At 39.9% G+C, this 19,408-nt stretch overlaps 1 protein-coding gene across 2 annotated transcripts in view; it reads right to left on the minus strand.

Annotated features, from left to right (window-relative positions):
* PKD2L1 (polycystin 2 like 1, transient receptor potential cation channel) overlaps positions 1-19,139 on the minus strand; it is a 30,327-nt gene extending 11,188 nt beyond the window's left edge. The window contains exons 1-2 of one of the 2 annotated variants that reach the window (XM_025466896.3): positions 18,760-19,138; positions 18,112-18,225 (exon numbers count right to left, since the gene is read on the minus strand). In XM_025466896.3, the coding sequence (XP_025322681.1) occupies positions 18,112-18,225; positions 18,760-18,994 (349 nt within the window). In that variant the 5' untranslated portion in view covers positions 18,995-19,138. Of the gene's footprint in view, positions 1-18,111; positions 18,226-18,759 lie in introns of both variants that reach the window. The other variant, XM_035707882.2, reaches the window with a different exon arrangement.
* Between the last annotated feature and the right edge of the window lie 269 nt (positions 19,140-19,408).

Raw genomic sequence — 19,408 nt, forward strand, 5'->3', positions numbered from 1 at the left:
CTCTGTGATTACTTGCCCTTAGTATTTGGAGGACTTATATTCAACTTTTCCAGATCTGGAAAATAGGTTGGAAGTCAAGCTTCTGTCTGCTGAAAGCCCACTACAAACTTAGGATGATCAGTGAGCTGAATTTTTCCTAATGCCATAGGCTGATTAAATTATTTCAGCTTCTGGATGACCACTAGATGGTACCCGTTGCTATATCTTTTTCTCCTCCAAGTCTCCAATTCTAAATTACTCCTCAGAATTAACATTGCTCTGAACTGTCAACCTATTATGGAGGCATAACATCTCTGATTATCATCTGAGATAGTAAAGACTATGTATTTTGAGTGAAGACTATGTATTTCACCTGGTCAAATGCCCACTGACACTCAGAAATTCAGTATTCCTTTTAACCATTTAATTGAAGTACATGCAAACAGAAAAGACTAAGAAACTATTTAAAAACCTTCTAAATTAAGATTTATGCCCTGTATAGTACCTATTCAGTGCCTTCTCTCCACCTGCATACCTTCTCTTCTTGCTAATTCTTATTTCAGCAACTTTTTACTTTGTCTCAGGAGATGAGGGGTGCTTACCTCCCCACCTCCATGAAATTCAATCTACTATTTCTCATACCCCAAATCAATACTTGGTAGAACATATTATCAGTCTACCAACCTGATTATTCTAAAGACACCTTTTATATTAATTAAACAAATGAATATAATTCATTAATCAAAGTCTAACATGTGTGAAACACCATGCTGGGTCACTGGGTCCTATCCTTAAAGATTTCTATTGAGAAAGATGTCCTAGAATGAACTTTTTTTTTAATAGAAATTTTCTTTTTTTTTAATTTTTATTCATTTATGATAGTCACAGAGAGAGAGAGAGAGAAAGGCAGAGACACAGGCAGAGGGAGAAGCAGGCTCCATGCACCGGGAGCCCGATGTGGGACTCGATCCGGGGTCTCCAGGATCGCGCCCTGGGCCAAAGGCAGGCGCCAAACCGCTGCGCCACCCAGGGATCCCGAATGAACTTTTTTTTTAAGTACATCTTTAACATTTAAAATTGAATTATACAGAATAGAAGTTTTTAATAGTATGCTGACCTCCCCTGCTCATGTATGCACTCAGAATGAATTTATTATTGTAGAATGAGCATAAGCTTTGGAGCTAGACTGACCTAGGTTCAAATCCTAGCTCTGTCACTTATAGTATGGACTTGGACTCTGATTCCTTATCATTCCTTATCATTAAATTGGGGAATAAAATATCTTTCTTGTAATATTTTGAAGATGATAGATTATGTATTTAGAATGTATTGAACACAGTGGGTGCTTAGCAACTAGAAGTAGTCGCCCCATTATATGCTTCTTCAGGAGACAAGGACTATGTTTCATTCATTTAGCATAGTGCCTGATATTTAATAGTTTCTCAATAAACATTTGTTGGGCTTAACCAAAAGGGGGACAGTACCCCAAAAAGACTAGAATGAAATAAATCAATAATTTTCAAACTAAATAAAGTGTTATGACTCCATATTTGACACATTGCAGCAATGTCATCAAAATAGTCAAGGATAATTCCCATTTAATAGATGTTGGAAATAAGTTGGAATATTCCTTAGTCCAAGGAGAGCAATAAATTCGTAGTCTTGGGCAAGAGAAACAAAGCTAGTCCTTAGGGGCTTAGAGAGCAAGTACAGTTGGCCAGTAACCCTTACACAATGTGATGGCAAAAATGTTGATGGCAAAGCTCAATTTGCCTAATACATCAACCGTCGAGAACATCAGATGAGTATCAGGCTTAGAGGTTACTGCAATCTGAACCCAAAAGCAGGACAGAGGCCCAGGATTAGCTAGATGGAGTGATTATTTCAGCTCCCGTGTCTCTCTTCATCTTAATACAATATGGTGTCTGCAGCATGCATCAGAATTACTTCCAAGGCTTATTAAAACACAGACTGCTAAAAGTCTAGATGGGGCTCAATAATTTTCATTTGCAATACATTCCTATGTAATGTTGATACTACTGGTTCTGAGACAATTCTAGAACCACTGCTTTGACCTGTCGCTATATAATCCCACTTGTCTTTGATAGAGTTGTCACAAAGGCAGGGGTTTTTTCAATGCCTCTTTCCCGGACTCTCATGACTGGGAGTGAGGAAGAAGAAATAACATATTTCCCAAGAAGTTTTCAGAACCGTCCTTCTGAGCTAGGGAGGGATAGGAAAATTTTACAAACTACGGAGACCTCTTAAAACATCCCCTCCTCACTCCAAGGGAAAATCATGAAATCCATTGCCTTGTGGAGCCACTGGTAGTCATGGGAGTGAACCACATCCCTCCAGCATATTGTAGGAGAAAAAGATTGAAAACAACTTGTTGATCTTTCCTGTTGTCTCCTTTCCCCTACTCCACCCCATTAATTTCCTTTCAGGTAAATCATTTGGCTTTCCCATGAAGAACCAGCTTGTCTAAGCAGAATATCCAGTTCAGAGATTTCTGAATCGTGACAAGGACTCAACATATCCATTCTACCATCATCCTTCTCCATGTCAGGAGAAAGAAAGGACCAGAGTAGCCATTTATCACCTCAGAATATCTATTATATGCCCTATGCTAAGTGTTTGACATGCCTATTTCATTTAATCCCACAACAGCAGTATATATTAGGTGCAATTATTATCATCATCCCTATTTTCCAGTCTCAAACAGCTGAAGTAACTTGCCCAAGGAGCCAAGATTGAAATGCAAATCTATCTGCTTCCATAGTAAACTAATTCTGTTCTGCTCCTGGGACTGAGCTATATTCATGAATTAGAAGTTACAGGAAGGAAAATGTAAGCTCCAACAAAGGCAGAATTTCTTAACCACAAGGGCTTTCAAATTATGAAATGGACTATTTCACTAACATCCATATCATCTCTGAGAGTGTCAGCAAGGACTACCCACTCAGGATCACATGGAAGGGGCTCCTGCAAGGGGCATTCCTGGTTTCTTCCTTTAAGATCCAGTGAAGGAATAGAAGTGCTCCATTTCAAAAAGCAACACTAGACCAGGAATGGGTGGGAACTAGAAGGAATCAGAATTTGAGTGAGTACATGGAATGTCCATATGCCAGTACATAACTACTTTTTAATGTAGTGAAGGCCTCATTGCAGGAAGTTTTCAGACAGTAGACAATGACTGCATGAGAATGCTATGAAGAAGATTCAGAGACCAGGTGTTGGTCTCATCATCCAGCACAGAGTATCTGATTTTTTTTTTCTCCTGGACAGAAATTAAGTTGTTTTGTCTACACTATATCATGCCTTTTAACCTTGGCCTCAGATTGAATATTCACAGTTGCTGAATAATAACAATAACTGACATCACTGACACATATTATATACCAGGTTTTGCACACATTGTCCCCCTAAGCCCATAAAAACTTCATAAAGGGGATCCCTGGGTGGCTCAGAGGTTTAGCGCCTGCCTTTGGCCCAAGGCGTGATCCTGGAGACCCAGGATCGAGTCCCACGTCGGGCTCCCGGCATGGAGCCTGCTTCTCCCTCTGCCTGTGTCTCTGCCTCTATGTCTATCATAAATAAATAAATACATCTTTAAAAAAAAAACTTCAAAAAGTAGGAATTACCATCTACATTTTATGGTACTAAATAACTTGTCCAAAGATCATATAGCAAGTAAGTAGAACTCAGATTCAAACTCATGTCTGCCTTACTCCAAAGACAATGAATTTAGCCACCATACATTACACTACCATATCCTCTAGACTCAAACTTTTCTGATTAGGGACTCTGATTCTTCTTCCAAAAATCAAGCCAAACATTTAGTATTACATGTTTATAAGGGCACCCTTATAAGAAAACTCAAAGTTTAATATCTGAGTTAGGAGATGAATTGCAAAAAGCATTTGGTGGGATCCCTGGGTGGCGCAGCGGTTTGGCGCCTGCCTTTGGCCCAGGGTGCGATCCTGGAGACCTGGGATCAAATCCCATGTCGGGCTCCCGGTGCATGGAGCCTGCTTCTCCCTCTGCCTGTGTCTCTGCCTCTCTCTCTCTCTCTCTCTCTCTCTGTGACTATCATTAAAAAAAAAAAAAAAGAAAAGCATTTGGTAAACTCAAAACACTACCATCTTAAAAGAAGCTCCAAATTCCTTCATTCTGGTATAAACAAATAATTGTATATAAATCTGGATCAAAAGTCATATTCTGACATAGGTGATTCCCCGGGGGAAGAAAAACTCACATGCACAAAAATGTTACCTGAGTTGTTCATAGTATTAAAAGATTGTAAACAACCTAAATGTCCTACAAAGAGGCAATATTGAAGTAAACTATGATATCATTGAGCCACTTAATGGTAATAGCTGAAATGGTAATAAATATAGAATGCAAAATTTTTTCTGTGTTATTGTAACAATTAAATATTTTACAGAAATGCTAGGTATGTAAAACCTTGAAGAAAAAATGGACTTTTTAATGAATGAGTAGTATAACAGGTGGATTTTATTTCTCTTCATGCCCATGGCATTCAAGTAATGCTATAATAATGATACAATGTAAAAATAGTACAATTATTTTTAAAAATCTTTTCACCTATTTGATTCCAAGTTACATGTTGAAATTTCCAGGTTCTGTGTGCTATGTTAGATTTCACAGTGGTTTCCTTAAGATCCTCTCTTGGTTAGGGCAGCCCCGGTGGCGCAGTTGTTTAGCGCCGTCTGCAGCCTGGTGTGTGATCCTGGAGACCTGGGATTGAGTCCCACATGGGGCTTCCTGCATGGGGCCTGCTTCTCCCTCTGCCTGTGTCTCTGCCTCCCTCCGTCTCTCTCTGAATGAATAAATGGATAAATCTTTAAAAAAAAAAAAAAAGAAAAAAAAAAGATCCTCTCTTGGTTAATGGCATGATTTTATTTGAGATATCACACCTCTGTGGATCATCCCACATATGTTGCTAGCAGCTGGATTCAACCCTCTAGCTCTAGGATTTGGATGGGAAGCTTAAGCCAAAATGCCCTTCCCATGGCACCATTACAGATTCAGGGATTGAGCATTTCAGATTAAGGGGTCGTGAAGATGGGGCACTTGAGTGGCTCAGTGGTTGAGCATCTGCCTTTGGCTCAGGTCATGATCCTAGGGTCCTGGGATCAAGTCCTGCATCAGGTTCCCTGCAGGGAGCCTGCTTCTCTCTCTGCCTATATCTCTGCCTCTCTCTGTGTGTCTCTCATGAATAAATAAATATTTTTTTAAAAGGGGGGAGGTCATGAAGAGAGAGTTCTGGAACCTTTTAGGACCTTCTCTCTCATAGTAGATATGAATGAGAAAGCCCCAGAGTATTCAACCCCAAGATGACACTGATCACACACCTGGAAGAACTGAACAAAAGAAACAGGTGGGGCTTTGAAGATGTCAGAAAGTCATTAGATTGATCATCCCTGAGCCCTGCTCTCCTTTGGACTTTCATTATGTACACAATAAATCCCATATGGTTTAAGCCAGTTTTTACTGCATTTTACTTCATTGTAATATAATCCTTACTTATATGAAAACCATGACATTTTTTCTTTAAATTGCATTATTTCCTGAGGAAAATGGAACTAGAACAGTAGCTTCTGCTACTGTTCAAACACCTCTGGAGGGCAGTCAATGACTTTAGCATATTTGTGCCAAAGTCTACATTAATTAAAATACGTTATTACTCTATATTAAAGGGGGCTGCTGACCAAACCAACTGATGATGATATTCTAGGAACACACCTACCATCAATTCCTCAAGGCTCTCCAAGCTTTATTTCTGAGTAAATCCAGGCCTCTAGGATACAATAAAAATTTACATATTTACCTGTATGTGTTTATAAGCACTTATATGTGTATATATATATATACACACACATACATATATATGTACAGTATACATATATATCCCTACTCCTAAAAATTCTTTAAGAACAGGGTTTAATATGTTTTTTAAAGAGGCAGATATAAAATACAGTCAAAAGAAATGTAGCCTCAGTTTGGATACTGTTTTTATCCATTATGATATTCCATGACTCATATAAAAATCCAACAAAGCCAACACTTCCCAGAATAGGGTCTCCTTCTTTTTTCTTTTTTAAAGATTTTATTTACTCACTCACTAGAGACTCACAGAGAGAGAGAGGCAGAGACACAGGCAGAAGGAGAAGCAGGCTCCATGCAGGGACCCCGATGTGGGGCTCCATCCTGGGACTCTAGGATCATGCCCTGAGCCAAAGGCAGACGCTCAACCACTGAGCCAGCCAGACGTCCTGCTAGGGTCTCCTTCTTAACCTTTGTGCTTTTTCTTACTCACCAGTAAGAACTGTGTAACCTATTTATGTTCTTTACTTGCTCTGGCTGCCAGGAACCTCAGGCTTGGTTCTTATTTGCTGTACTTTTGTTTATCGTAGGTTTTCTGGTATAAGCTATCTTCCTCCCCATCTTTTCCCATCTTTTTTTTGCTAAGTCTTTTTATTATAGTTCTAATGAGCTGTATTTTTTTTAATTAGCTATATTTTTTGTATCTGTGCTTTTCAATGTAAGCTGGCTCAGGTCCCTTTTAGACACAGGTGGGGCATAACTATATTATTATTAAAGAACTATGACTGTAATAATTATTATTAATCATCATAATCATGAGCTTGGATAATAACCTGATTTTATCCATTCTAATGTTTATTGTAGGGATTGAATATTCTGTCCTCTCCTTTGAACTGTTGGAAGATCTTCCTAGCTCAGAGCAAGAACAAGAAGTTGGCAGTTACTTTGTGCACCTACTTTCCCAGATGATTGCCATATAGGCTGCCATATACTACTGAGCTCCTTTCTTGTTCTTAATTACCATGTGATGGGACTTAGCTGTCATTTTCTAACAGCCTCTCCTTGGGCAGGAGAGTGTCAACTAATTGACAAAGAATCTTGAAGAGCTAAGGTGCTTCTGCCAGCAAGTGTATAATTACAATTGTTTTATATGTCTATACTACTCCTCTGTTGGAAACTCTATGCCTTCAAGTTTTTGAAACTCAAAAGACAACTACTCCTTCCTAAGCTGGATAGCTGTGAGGAAAAGTATGGAAGATGCTTCTCTAAAAATCTGGAGGACTCTTCCCTCTACCCCCAAACCCAGCCCTGACAGTCATTGTGAGGGTAAAACTTCCACTGTTCCATCAATTTTCCAATTGTTGAGGAGTTGGAAGTTCCTTGAGCTTTACCAATTTATAAATTTACCCTGTGGCTACTCTGATGGCCTCTTCTTGAGCCCCTCTTCTCACCTGGATTGCCGAAACAGGTATTTCATCAATCTCTATGTGGTTCTTAGTGCACTGGTTCCAGTTTAGCTTTGGTCCTATAATTTGGGAGGGGGGAAGTTTTATGGTTACTCTTCAGGGTGACTCTTCTTTCTTGTGAAATAAAATACAAGGCCTTGAAACTGCCACTTCTTATGCCTCCCCAACAGCCTCTGATAATAGTTTTACAATAACTTAGCAAAACACTTTAATACCCTCTCCTGGTGGAAAAGAATCAGATATCTCATCAGCCTCATTGATGATTTTGTATCAGGGAGGTAGTGAGTGCCTTGGTTTCTCTGGGTTCCATTAATTGTTGCCATTCCCATGTCAAACTTTGGACAAGAGTTCTTCTCACCCTACTTGTCATAGACTACTAGTCATTTCCCAATACTTTTCCTTCCCTTCTTACATGATCATGTGATGTTACCTAGAGGCATACGGCTTCCCAACTAAATACCACATTACCCAGCCTCCCTTGCAGCTAGTTATGGTGACTATTTACAAGTCCTGGCCAATAGAATGTGAGTAGAATGGTAGGCTTCCACTTACAACTTTCAGTTAATATCATTAAAAGGAAGAAATGTACTTTCCTTTCCTACTTTCCTTCTTCCACATAGCTGTAATATTGACATAAGAGCAGAAGCTGGACTATGAGGTAGAAGCAGCTGGGTGCACATGATTGTGGAGGCTGTGTTAGTCCAGAGCTTCAGCACACTCAGCACAGAGCCTGACCTGGGGCTCGATTCCACGACACTGAGATCAGGACCTGAGCTGAAATCACAAGTCAGGTGCTTAACTAACTGAGCCACCCAGGCACCTCTAGTCCAGGATTTCTTATACAACTCAGATTGTTATGTGAGAGCAAAATAAACTTCTATTTTATTTAAGCACTGATACTATGGCTAAATCAATATCCCAACTGAAGCATTTAATAAGATTACATCCATGTCAGATGGGTACTTTGGAAAAGCAATTTTTCTAGGAAAATTAGGGAAAAGGGGTTGAAGTCAACAAACTGACAACACAAAATTCCTATGTTAAGTCAAATCTAATCACAAATCTCCTGGTTAAAAACATTTACTGAGTATATAAAATTCTTTCTCCTTTGCTTAGTAGGAAGTTAAGAAATCCTCGTTAAGATTTCCTCGTTAAGAAATCCTCTTATTGTTGCTGTTCTCCTTGAGCAATTTCTTCTTCCACCCACACATTCTAATTAATGCTATTAGGTCATTTAAAATTGGATTCCAAATGCCTCATGTTTCTTAAGATGGAAAGTGGGCAGAAGAAAATTGCAACTTAGAAATGAGAGAAGGGTTAAATCCTCAGAGTATTCACTAGTGGATTATAAAGCCAGTGTATTTTACTAAAATTCAAATGTATGTACATGTTCCCAGAAAATGGATAAAATTATATACACCAAACTATTAATAGTGTTTAGTAATAGTAGCCTTTAACATTTTCCATATTAATTGACTTTTTTAAACCAGAACTATGTATTAAACTTTTAATATTCTCAAGGTTTGGGAGGGCAAGGGGTAGAATTCTTTTGTGATGAAATGAGGAGAAACACTGTTTTATATTTTCCTTTCATACTTGCCCTTCTAGACTGTGGCAAAGCTCTTGCATATTCATAGCCTGAGGCCTTAGTTGGCTCTAGCTCCTACCCCTGCCTTCTCCAGGCTGAGAGCCAATAATGTTAAAACAAAATAAAACAAAAAACACAAGCAAATGGCAATGACTTTGGGTCTCCTCAGACTTGAATGGTTGCCTGTTTCTGAGACCCATAAGAGTTCCCAGGTCTCTCTGAACATTTTGTCCTCTGACATCCTGCCATTATCCTGGAGCACCCTCCACCATAGCATTTGTAGCTCTGAGTGTCACTATTGATTTACATGTTGACTTTCTTTGCTCCTTGAAGGTAGAAGGTGTGTCTCCGTATTTCTTGTATTTCAAAGCCTTTAACAGTTGGGAGGATCTGCCACAAAATAGGACTTCGCAAAACTTTGAATGAACGAATTTGTGAATAGTCAGGATCTTGTCCTTAGTTTGAACCTTTTGCTAATAAGCTCTCACCATTTCATTTGTTGAGCACTCCATACTGTGAAATAATGTGATTTGACCAGCTCAAACTCATTCTACAAGCCAGTGGTTGTCAGAACCCCTTTGTAACTCTTAAACATTACTAAGAACTCCAAAAACTTTTTATTTGGGTTATATCTAACAAGAATTATCTTATAGAAATTAAAATTGGGGAAAAATTTAAATATTTATAATAATGATTCATTTTAAAATAATGATAACAGGGATCCCTGGGTGGCGCAGCGGTTTGGCGCCTGCCTTTGGCCCAGGGCGCGATCCTGGAGACCCGGAATCGAATCCCACGTCGGGCTCCCGGTGCATGGAGCCTGCTTCTTCCTCTGCCTGTGTCTCTGCCTCTCTCTCTCTCTCTCTCTGTGACTATCATAAATAAATAAAAAAATTTTTAAAAATTTAAAAAAATAAAATAAAAAATAAAATAATGATAACAAACCCAATATACATAAACAACATAATTTTATGAAAAAGCAACTATTTTATTACACAAAACAAAAATATTTCATGAGAAAAATGGGACAATTTAACATTTTTGCCAGCCTGTTTAATGTCTGCCTTTAAAGAAGATTTCTAGATTCTCATATGTGCTTCAGAATTCAGTCTGCTGCTATATGTTGTTTTGGTTGAAGTCTATAAAGAAAATATGACCTCCCACAGATATGTACTTTGGTAAAGGAAGACCTCACAAACCTCCTGAAAGGGCCTTGGGAAGCCCCAGAGGTCCTTGGAGCACAACTTTGAGAATATTGGCCTTTGCCTCATATCTATGATTAGAACCTCCACACAGGCCTAATGATGTGTCTCAACTTAAAATCCTAGATTTACTGCTGCCACCATGTAATAGCATAAAGAGATTATTATCAATATGATTATAATTCCTGACATGTGTCCCATGTTTCATAGTTTTCAAAGTGTTTTCCCATGTAATGTCTCCCTGTAGCTTGTCAGACATGGTCTGACATTGCCCATGAGCAGTTTCCCTAATGTTAAATGCCATAGTTCAATTAAGTAAATTTCAAAGATCTAATTGGCATTATTAGCTAATCCATGATTCGGGCAGCATCCCATCTATCAAGTAGAGGAGAGCTCCAAAGGGCTACAGAAAAGGAAAGATTTTTAAAGGCACAGAGAGAGTGGAAAAAGGAAATTATTATCAAAGAAGCCATTGTTTTAGCCCTTCTCTGGGGGAACTGAAGGAGTCTATCAGTGAATTTCCTAGTGCTGGCCAGGAAATTCCCATGCTGACTGGTTAAAAGTTACATTTTTTGGGTATTAAAACTGCAGTTAGGTTAGTATTAAGTCTTGATTTACTGATATGGGGCCTTAACCTAAGTGACACCATTTAGGGCCTGTGGTTTTCTTGTTGACACTATGAATTATGAAATTGAAATTTATAATGATCTGCTCAGGGTCATTCAGCTGGTCAGATGCAGAGTCAATACTCAGACTCATGCTTTATGAATGTGAGCTACATGTTCTTTCTCTGGCTACTTACATCAGATATAGAATATCTAGATTTTGTCAGCTACTGTTGCCTGCTCTCCTGTACTTGATCAAAGTATAGTTAAGGGGAAAAAGCCTTTCCTTGACCAAGAAGTGGTATTTAAATGTACTACAGTATTCCTAGAGACCAATGGCAGCCTCATGGGAGAAAACTATAGGACAGGTGGTCACCTAGTAATGGACAACAGGATATGTCCAGGGTCACCAATCTTGTAACAGTGACCCAGGCACTCAGAATTCTGGGGCACCAAGGAATTCTGCTACAGCAAATACAGGACAAAGCCTGATGGTGGGACCTAAATCCTTATTATTTAGATTGAGCTAACTCAGATGACTTCGCCTTAGTACTAGAGGGACTTTGTAATTCTCTGTGTCTAGATGGGCCATGGGTAACTGAACATGCTAGGAAAAGCATGAAATCATGATCCCATAGCCAGTCTTAATCCCTGGCAACTACTTCTAGAAGGCCTAGTCTTTCTGATCCTCAGCAAGCATTATCCTGATGCTTTCTCAGGCTTTTCTCAGATCTCAGGCTTCCAGTGGGTTAAACTTTACATTTTAATATTTTCCTAATTTATACCTTGATGTGGAATGACAACTGATATATATTGAAAGCCCACTATGTGCCAGGCACTGTACTATTTTTAGTTACCTGTTTTCTACCAATCTCACAAAGGCAGTCATTATCATCATTCAATATATAAGGAAATCAGGGCTTCCAGAGATTTAAATATCTTGACCTACCTTTCCAAAGGCAATGGCTAATAACTGGTTGCATTTGAACCATGTCACCTTATTCCAGGTCCCATACTCTCCATCACCATTGTACCTTCACTAATGTCATGGTTCTATATGACCAATTTCCTTCTCCCATCATTACAGTCACGGAGGGTATAGGAGCTCACACACAGACATTTCCTGAACCTCCAACATATTTCTATTACTTTCCTTGTCAATTCTAGGAATGCTCAGTCAAGAAAGAACATCTTCTGTGAAGATTCCTCAAAAAATTAAAAATAGAATTACCATATGATCCAGCAATTACACTCCTGGGTATTTATCTGAAGAAAATGATATCACTATCTCAAAAAAGATATCTCCACCCCTATGCTCATTGCAACATTATTTACAATAGCCAAGACATGGAAACAACTGAAGTGTCCATTGACAGATGAATGAGTAAAGAAAATGTACCTATGTATGATGGGATATATTCATCCACCAAAAAAAGAAATGTTGCTATTTGCAACAATAGGGATGGACATTAATGACATTACACTAAGTGAAATAAGTCAGACAAAGACAAATACTATGTCACTTATATACAGAATCTAAAAAAGTAAACCCCACCAAACTCATAGATACAGAGAACAGATTGGTGGTTGCCAGATACAGGGGCATGAGGGGGTTGTGAAATTGGTGAATGTGGTCAAGGTACAAAATTCCAATTTTAAAATAAGTAAGTCCAGCATGGTGATGTAGTGTACAGCATGGTGACTACAGTTAACAATACTGTATTGTATATTTGAAAGTTGCTAAATCTTAAAGTCTCATCACAAGAAAAAAAAAGTAACTGTGTAGTGATGAATGTTAACTACTTGTAGTGATCATTTTCCAATATATACATATATAAAATCATTATGTTTTACATCTAAAATGAATACAGTATTGTATGTCAATTATGTCTCAATAAAGAAAAAAAGAAAGACATCCTTTTCCTAACCTCCAAACTTACTTCAACCTCTCCTATTAATATAAGATTCCAGCAATCTAGGGCAGAACCTTGAGATCCACTCAAAAAAGGCAGAGTAAATAGAGGGAGGCATTTCCTTACAACCAGTGACAAATAAAGAGCAACCAGTTGACATAGTTGGTGTGTAGACACAAGTCACCAAGGGCTGAGGGTCTCTGCCCTCCTCCTAACTGCATGGTGACCAGAGCCCCCTCCTCCTCAACTGCATGGTGACCAGAGCCAGCCTTCTCCTGTCTCAAAACCACTCCTAAACAGGGCCAGTCCCAGGTGCACCTTTGAGATAACAATACTGTCTCCTAAAACAAATAGTCATTGTTTCTACACAAAGACCTTCAATGTTTCCTCCACCAACAAAAGGCTACAGCCATCCTGCCAAGAAGACAAAGGGCTAGAAGCCCTTTCATAAATATCATGATGGTGGGAGGAGATGAGTGGAGGCAGGAAGATCATTCTCCAGTGCTTTCTATGTGGAGGAATAGGACCAACTCCATCCATCAGGGACTGCTCTGAATTACTGATCATTTCTGAACTATTCATAATGACAAAAATAACGGCTTCATAATCTGTGAAATGAAAATAATATCTATCCCTTACAGGATTGCCGTCAGGATCAAATGAGATAATAGGCATAAAAGCTCTCTGTAAGATTTAAAAGGCTGCTCAACTGATATGGTTATTGTGGGAAGATGAATGGTTCACCTACATTGCCTGCATGAAAAAGATAGCTCTATTTTAGCTGATGAAACTCCAAATAGCTCTGGTATCTAGCACTACCCAGGCCCTAGAATAAAGCATAAGGGAGAAGAAATGTGGTCAGTATGGCTGACCACTATAGTTTATGAGGGCCTGTCCCAGGCCAAAGTTAGGCTATTTTTCCTAGCCCCAGGAACCCAAATCCTGGAAATGAGCCTCCTGGTGGTTTGTCCTTCACATAGGGTTTAATGCTCTAAACCTCACCTCCCATCCCCCCTCTTGTCTCTCTTAAAACATACCTTCCTTAAGCAATTTACACAATTTACACACACACACACACACACATATATATACATATATATATAAAATAAATTAAAGCATAAGAGAACTGTCCATCCTCACTAGTGACCAAAGATGAAAGCAAATTATACCATTTCATGTCTACTTAATAATAAAAATTATAAATGAAAATATCCAATGTTTGTGAGACTGTGACAAAATTGGTATGATCTCAGAGTACTAGTGGCGTAAAAAATTTGTATGATCCCCTACAAAGGCAAAATGACAACGCATAAGCAAGTACTAAGAATCTCCCTCCCTGGAAATTCCCAAGGAAATACCTCAAAAGAAATGGCAAAAAGTACCAAGTATAGATATATTTACCTATGGTTGACAAATAGTGAAATAACAAGAGAAATGTTTCAATTGTGATGTAACTGTAGTCATTAAATAAAATATAAAAGCTGGGATCCCTGGGTGGCGCAGAGGTTTGGCGCCTGCCTTTGGCCCAGGGCACGATCCTGGAGATCCGGGATCGAATCCCACGTCAGGCTCCCGGTACATGGAGCCTGCTTCTCCCTCCGCCTGTGTCTCTGCCTCTCTCTCTCTCTCTCTCTCTCTGTGACTATCATAAATAAATAAAAACGTAAAAAAAAAAATTAAAAAAAAAAGCTACTTACAAACATGAGGAAATATTTAAGATATAATTGTAAGTGAAAGGGAACCATATGCAGGGTGCCTCGGTGGCTCAAGTGACATGGTTGTCTTAGTCTCAGGTCATGATCCGGGGGTCCTTGAATTGAGACCCACCTCAGGCTTCCTGCTCAGCACGGAGTCTTCTCCCCCCACACCCACCTATGCTCTTCTCTCTCACTCACTCTCTCTCTCTCAAATAAATAAATAAAATCTTAACAAAGGGAAGTAGGTAAAATATGTAAATATATGGATAAGGGCTGATAAATCACAATATGTTTGGTAAATTATAGGTGAATTATATTTCAAAATGTCCTTTAATGTTTTTGTTGTTTTTTTTTCAAAGATTTTATTTATTCATAAGAGACACAGAGAGAGAGAGGAGAGAGACAGAGACATAGGCAGAGGGAGAAGCAGGCTCCCTGCAAGGGGCCCGATGTGGGACTCGATCCTGGAATTCAGGAGGCAAAGGCAGATGCTCAACCGCTGAGCCACCCAGGCGTCCCATCCTTTTATGCTTTTATATCATTTAAAAAATACAGTAATAAGAAGAAAAAAGTAATAAGCTGGTAGAATTATCTCAAAATTATGCTTTTATTAAGGTAGGACAGGTAGTTATCCTTGCTAAGACGTTGATAGGTATTGATAAATTAATGTGCAACACACTTCCATGTAGGGAGGCTATAGTAGATTCTGGTTAAAAAGCTCAAAAATTGAGTCACTGAATTCCTACTTCTGCCACTTACTTGCAGTGTGGTCTTGGGCAAGCCGTTTGACATATCTAAACCTTTCCTGATTTATAAAATGGAAGTGATAACAGAACCGATATCCTAGAATCATTGTGAGTAGTTAATAAGATAATGTAGATAGTGTAGAGCTTTTATTCAATAAAAGGTTAGCATGTGTGCTGGTAATAACAATGATGATGGTGGTGGCTATAGTGATTAACTAAGGTCTTCCAGAGAAAATGCCTTAACTTAAATGATGCAGTTCAAATGATATTATCCCTATATGTGAAGCTAACTACAAATCAAATAGACCTTGCTTTTTAGAGCAGTTTTAAGTTGAAAGCAAAATTGAATGGAAGGTATAGAGATTTCCCATATCCCCTTACCTCCATGTATGGACAGGCTTCCCCATTATCAAAATGCCCCACCAGACTGGCCCATTTACTGCAATCGATGTCAACCTATATTGACACATTATTATTCAAAGTCCATACCTTTCTTTACGTGTTGTATATTATATGGGTTTGGACAAATGTATAATGACATGTATTTACCATAATATTTCACTGCCTTAAAACTTCTCTGCACACCACCTATTCATCTCCCTCTCCTCCCAGATCCCTGACCCTTTTACTGTCTCCATAGTTTTACCTTTCTCAAAATGTAATACAGTAGGAATCCTACAATATGTAGCCCTTTCAGATTTGCTTTTTTCTTGAAAGGTATTTTTTATAATCAGTCTAGAGTACTAAGTAAGTATTTTGAAATTCCACTAGGCAATACAAAGATCATTACTCTCAATGATTGTGTTAGATTATTTATACATGTTATCTCCATAAGTATTGTTATCCTTGTTCTACCAACAAAGAAGTGCCCAAAGTCACAAAACCAGTATGTGGCAGAGCTGGTATTTGAATCCAGTTTGTCTGACTCCAATGTTTATATCTTTCCATTATGTCACAGTGTTTATCCTAATACCAAATATGGGTCCTAGAGCATCTGCACCCAGTCATAGGAACTTCAGGGAAAAAGCACACTGATAAAGATTCATATCCAACTACATGTACTGAATCTCTTAGAAGATAGTATCCTGATAGAACAACACGATAGCCACCCTGTTTAGTGTCAGATTTTATGATTAAGAGTTGCATCCCTATCATTAGGCAGGAGAACTTAGCATAGAGACTAGCAAAATTATAAGGATCTAGTTCAATGTTTCTTAACCTTTTTTGGCATTATCCCTCAACTCAGCGGCCTCTCTAGATGTTTTCTTCCTCACCCCAATTAAATTTTAATAGCACACAAACACTACATTTGTTTATGTACTGTGGCTTTTTGAGGGCCAAAAACTTTTGCAATATCCAAGTTGTCTTTCCTTTCCTTTTTCTTTTCCCTCCAAGAAACTACTACCCCCTAGGGGGTATATCAGCCCCACTGAGAATATATAGTCTAGTTGCAGATGGTCAGAACTCAGGGAGACTGACCGCTGAAATACCAGGGAGGTGAGGTCAGGACCTTGGAGAGTGCCAAAGTAGCCCTATTGAGACCATGTCCAAGGCTCACTATAGCTTCTAGATTTGCCTGAAAGAAGAGGCTGGGGAAGGATGGGGGCTTGGAAACTAGGAACAGTACTCTTTTACTACATATAGGAAGTATCAAAATGTAGAGCTCTAGTGCTTAACCGGTATGCTATACTGACACTAAATTGACTTCAGTGTCCCTGATAAGGTTGTTGTGAGGATTAAATAAAATATCACATTAATATGCTTATCTTAGGACTATCATCTTTCTACTCAGCTTTCCCAGAGATATTCTCTGATGCAACATCCAGGCATTGATCCTCTTCCCAGAATGAGAAGAACTCAGAATGTACCATGTTACTCCTATGCTTATAACTCTTCAGTGGTTCCCCTCAAAGCCTCAGGATAACATCCAAATCCTTTATCATACCTTATAAGGCCTTTTGTGACATATCCCTGCTCATATAGCCAGTCCTGCCATTTTTTACCACTTTGTTCTGCAAACTCTCTGCTCCAGACACACTGACGCAATCTCACTAAACTATGATCTCTGTCACCTCCAGGGCTTGGCACATTCTCTTCTCCCCTCCCAGGAAGTTTGCTTCTTTTCACCAGGAAGGAGCTAAATCCTCCTTATCTTTCAGCTTTTGTTCAGATATCATTTCCTTGGCATGTCCTCATAGATACTCCAAATCTGAATACAACTGAATTGCATCACAGAATTCTATGGGGTCATATGCCCATGGAGTATTTCGTCTAGTACTAGGCATCATATAGGGAGGGCATCAGGTCTGGAGACCAGGATGGTGACCATTATTGAATACTTTTTACTATACGCCAATTTATTTACTAGTACTAGTTACTATCCACTGGGGTAATGACTTCATGGATATTATCTCATGTGAACTTAATGTAATCCTATTGGGTTGGATAGGTATAGATTAGGAAACTGAAACCTTTCCAGTTTGTATCTATAGCTAGAACTTCAAGTAAGCACCCTTCAATGCCTGTGGCATGGTGGTCTCTCACATGGGAGAATCTTGGGTGCATTGACCACAACTACACCACTTGCATCTTTAGTCCTTTTATTGGGAATCCAAGCTCTAAGGCCTGCTGAACCTTTTTCCTGCTGCCTTTAAAGAAATGGGGATCAGACATAGCATAATAACTACATGAAACCCACCAAATTATTTGTCATTCCAAATAGAAAGGAATCATTTCCACTTTTAACAGAAGGGTAAAAACTTCCACTTGCCAAAAGAACATGGGGGCTGCTAAGTTAGTGTCACGAATGTGAACTTAAAAACTGTATTTCCCTTGTAACTCTGACAAAATAAGGTTAAAAGCTTTCTAACAATCTGTCTTCTTCTCCTGAACCCCGTGACAAGTTCTTTTTCATCAAAATATCTTAAGCTGAAAAGGTAATCAGGACACAGCCTGCTTACATAGATAGATGTTGTCTCTACAGGCATTGCTGCAGAAGTGTGTACACAGATGTACACATAGATGGCTCTTGCAGCCAGATGTACACAGAGATAGATGTTACTCACAAAGACAGATGTCCACCAGGAACACGATGTATACTAAAAGCTCCCGCAGGGTGGTCTTGACATAAAGCTCCCGGTTCTCAGCTGTGTTCTCAGTCAGAGTTGTTCCCCAAAGTCCTAAGGAACATTGGAGAGATGCCTGGGATTCCCCAGCAGCAGGGTTCCTCCCAGTTGCCCAACCCATCAGTCCCTGGACTTCACTCCCATTTCTACCCAGGTCCTCTGCTCACCCATAGCCTTATATCTTGGCAGGATCTGGCTACTCTAACACATTCAAGCCTGACCTCCTTCATCAAACACCCTGAGGTAGACAGTGGAAAAGACATTGGGTAGCAGAGAATGAAGACATGGGAAGGAGCTCCTTTCTTCAGGTGGGGCAGTTTAGGGTATCATCACAAACATCCTCCCTCAAGCTAACTCTTTCATACCTTCCTGGGCTCCCAGAGATAACTGTACCAGGCTCTCCCTCTGAGAGACCACTAGACTGGCCCTTGTGTTCTGGGGACTTCAGCTCTAACAGACAATTCTTAAAGTCCAAAGAGACTGAGATCCCACCTCTTCTTCAGGTTGTATCTCCCTTCCAACCCAAAAGCATTTGGGACCCCTCTCCTAACTCCAGTATCCCAGGAGAACCCTCCTCCCACAAGGTACCTCTGATGCCACGACAGATCTGGAAGCAGCAGCTGGACACCAGAGTCCTATATGCCTTCTCCTGGGGTCCATCTTCGGGCTTTTGGATTTGGGGTTGTGGAGGCATTGCACTGGAGATGGTACAGATCTTCAGTGTCCCACGTGGGGAGGGGGGACCACTGTAGGCAGGGTTGTCCCAGGCTCCACTCCCCATCTTTTGGAGCTCTTGCCCTTCTGGACTTTCCACAGCATTCATGGGGAATGAGGTAGGGGGCTGGCACCTCAGGTACCCACTGTCACCTGAAGAAAGAGGGAGGGAAGACCTAGCCCAGTCTAGACAGCAGAAGGCAAAGGAGCAGTGTGAGAGCAGCTGGTCTCAGGAAGCCTCCGCTTCCTGCCTTTTGTAGAGGGAATCTGAACCAGCTGTGGGGAGGGAGTAGACAGGAGGGGGTGGGGAATGGCCATCAGTCCTGTCAGGGGCTTTCTCTCTTCCTTTAGCTTCAAGAAAGGGGGTGGGAGGGGGCTGGAAGGCAGGGGTTTGGCAGGAGAGAGAGAAGACTGGGAGGGAGATGTGGAGACTAGGGTGGAAGGAGGGAGGGGTGAGAGAGGCCAGTGCTAGGGGGAGAGGAGGGCTGCCTACAGAAGGGGCCTGGTGGAGGAGTGGTCCCAG

This window comes from Canis lupus, chromosome 28 (genome assembly GCF_003254725.2).
Source record: "Canis lupus dingo isolate Sandy chromosome 28, ASM325472v2, whole genome shotgun sequence".
NCBI lineage: Eukaryota > Metazoa > Chordata > Mammalia > Carnivora > Canidae > Canis > Canis lupus.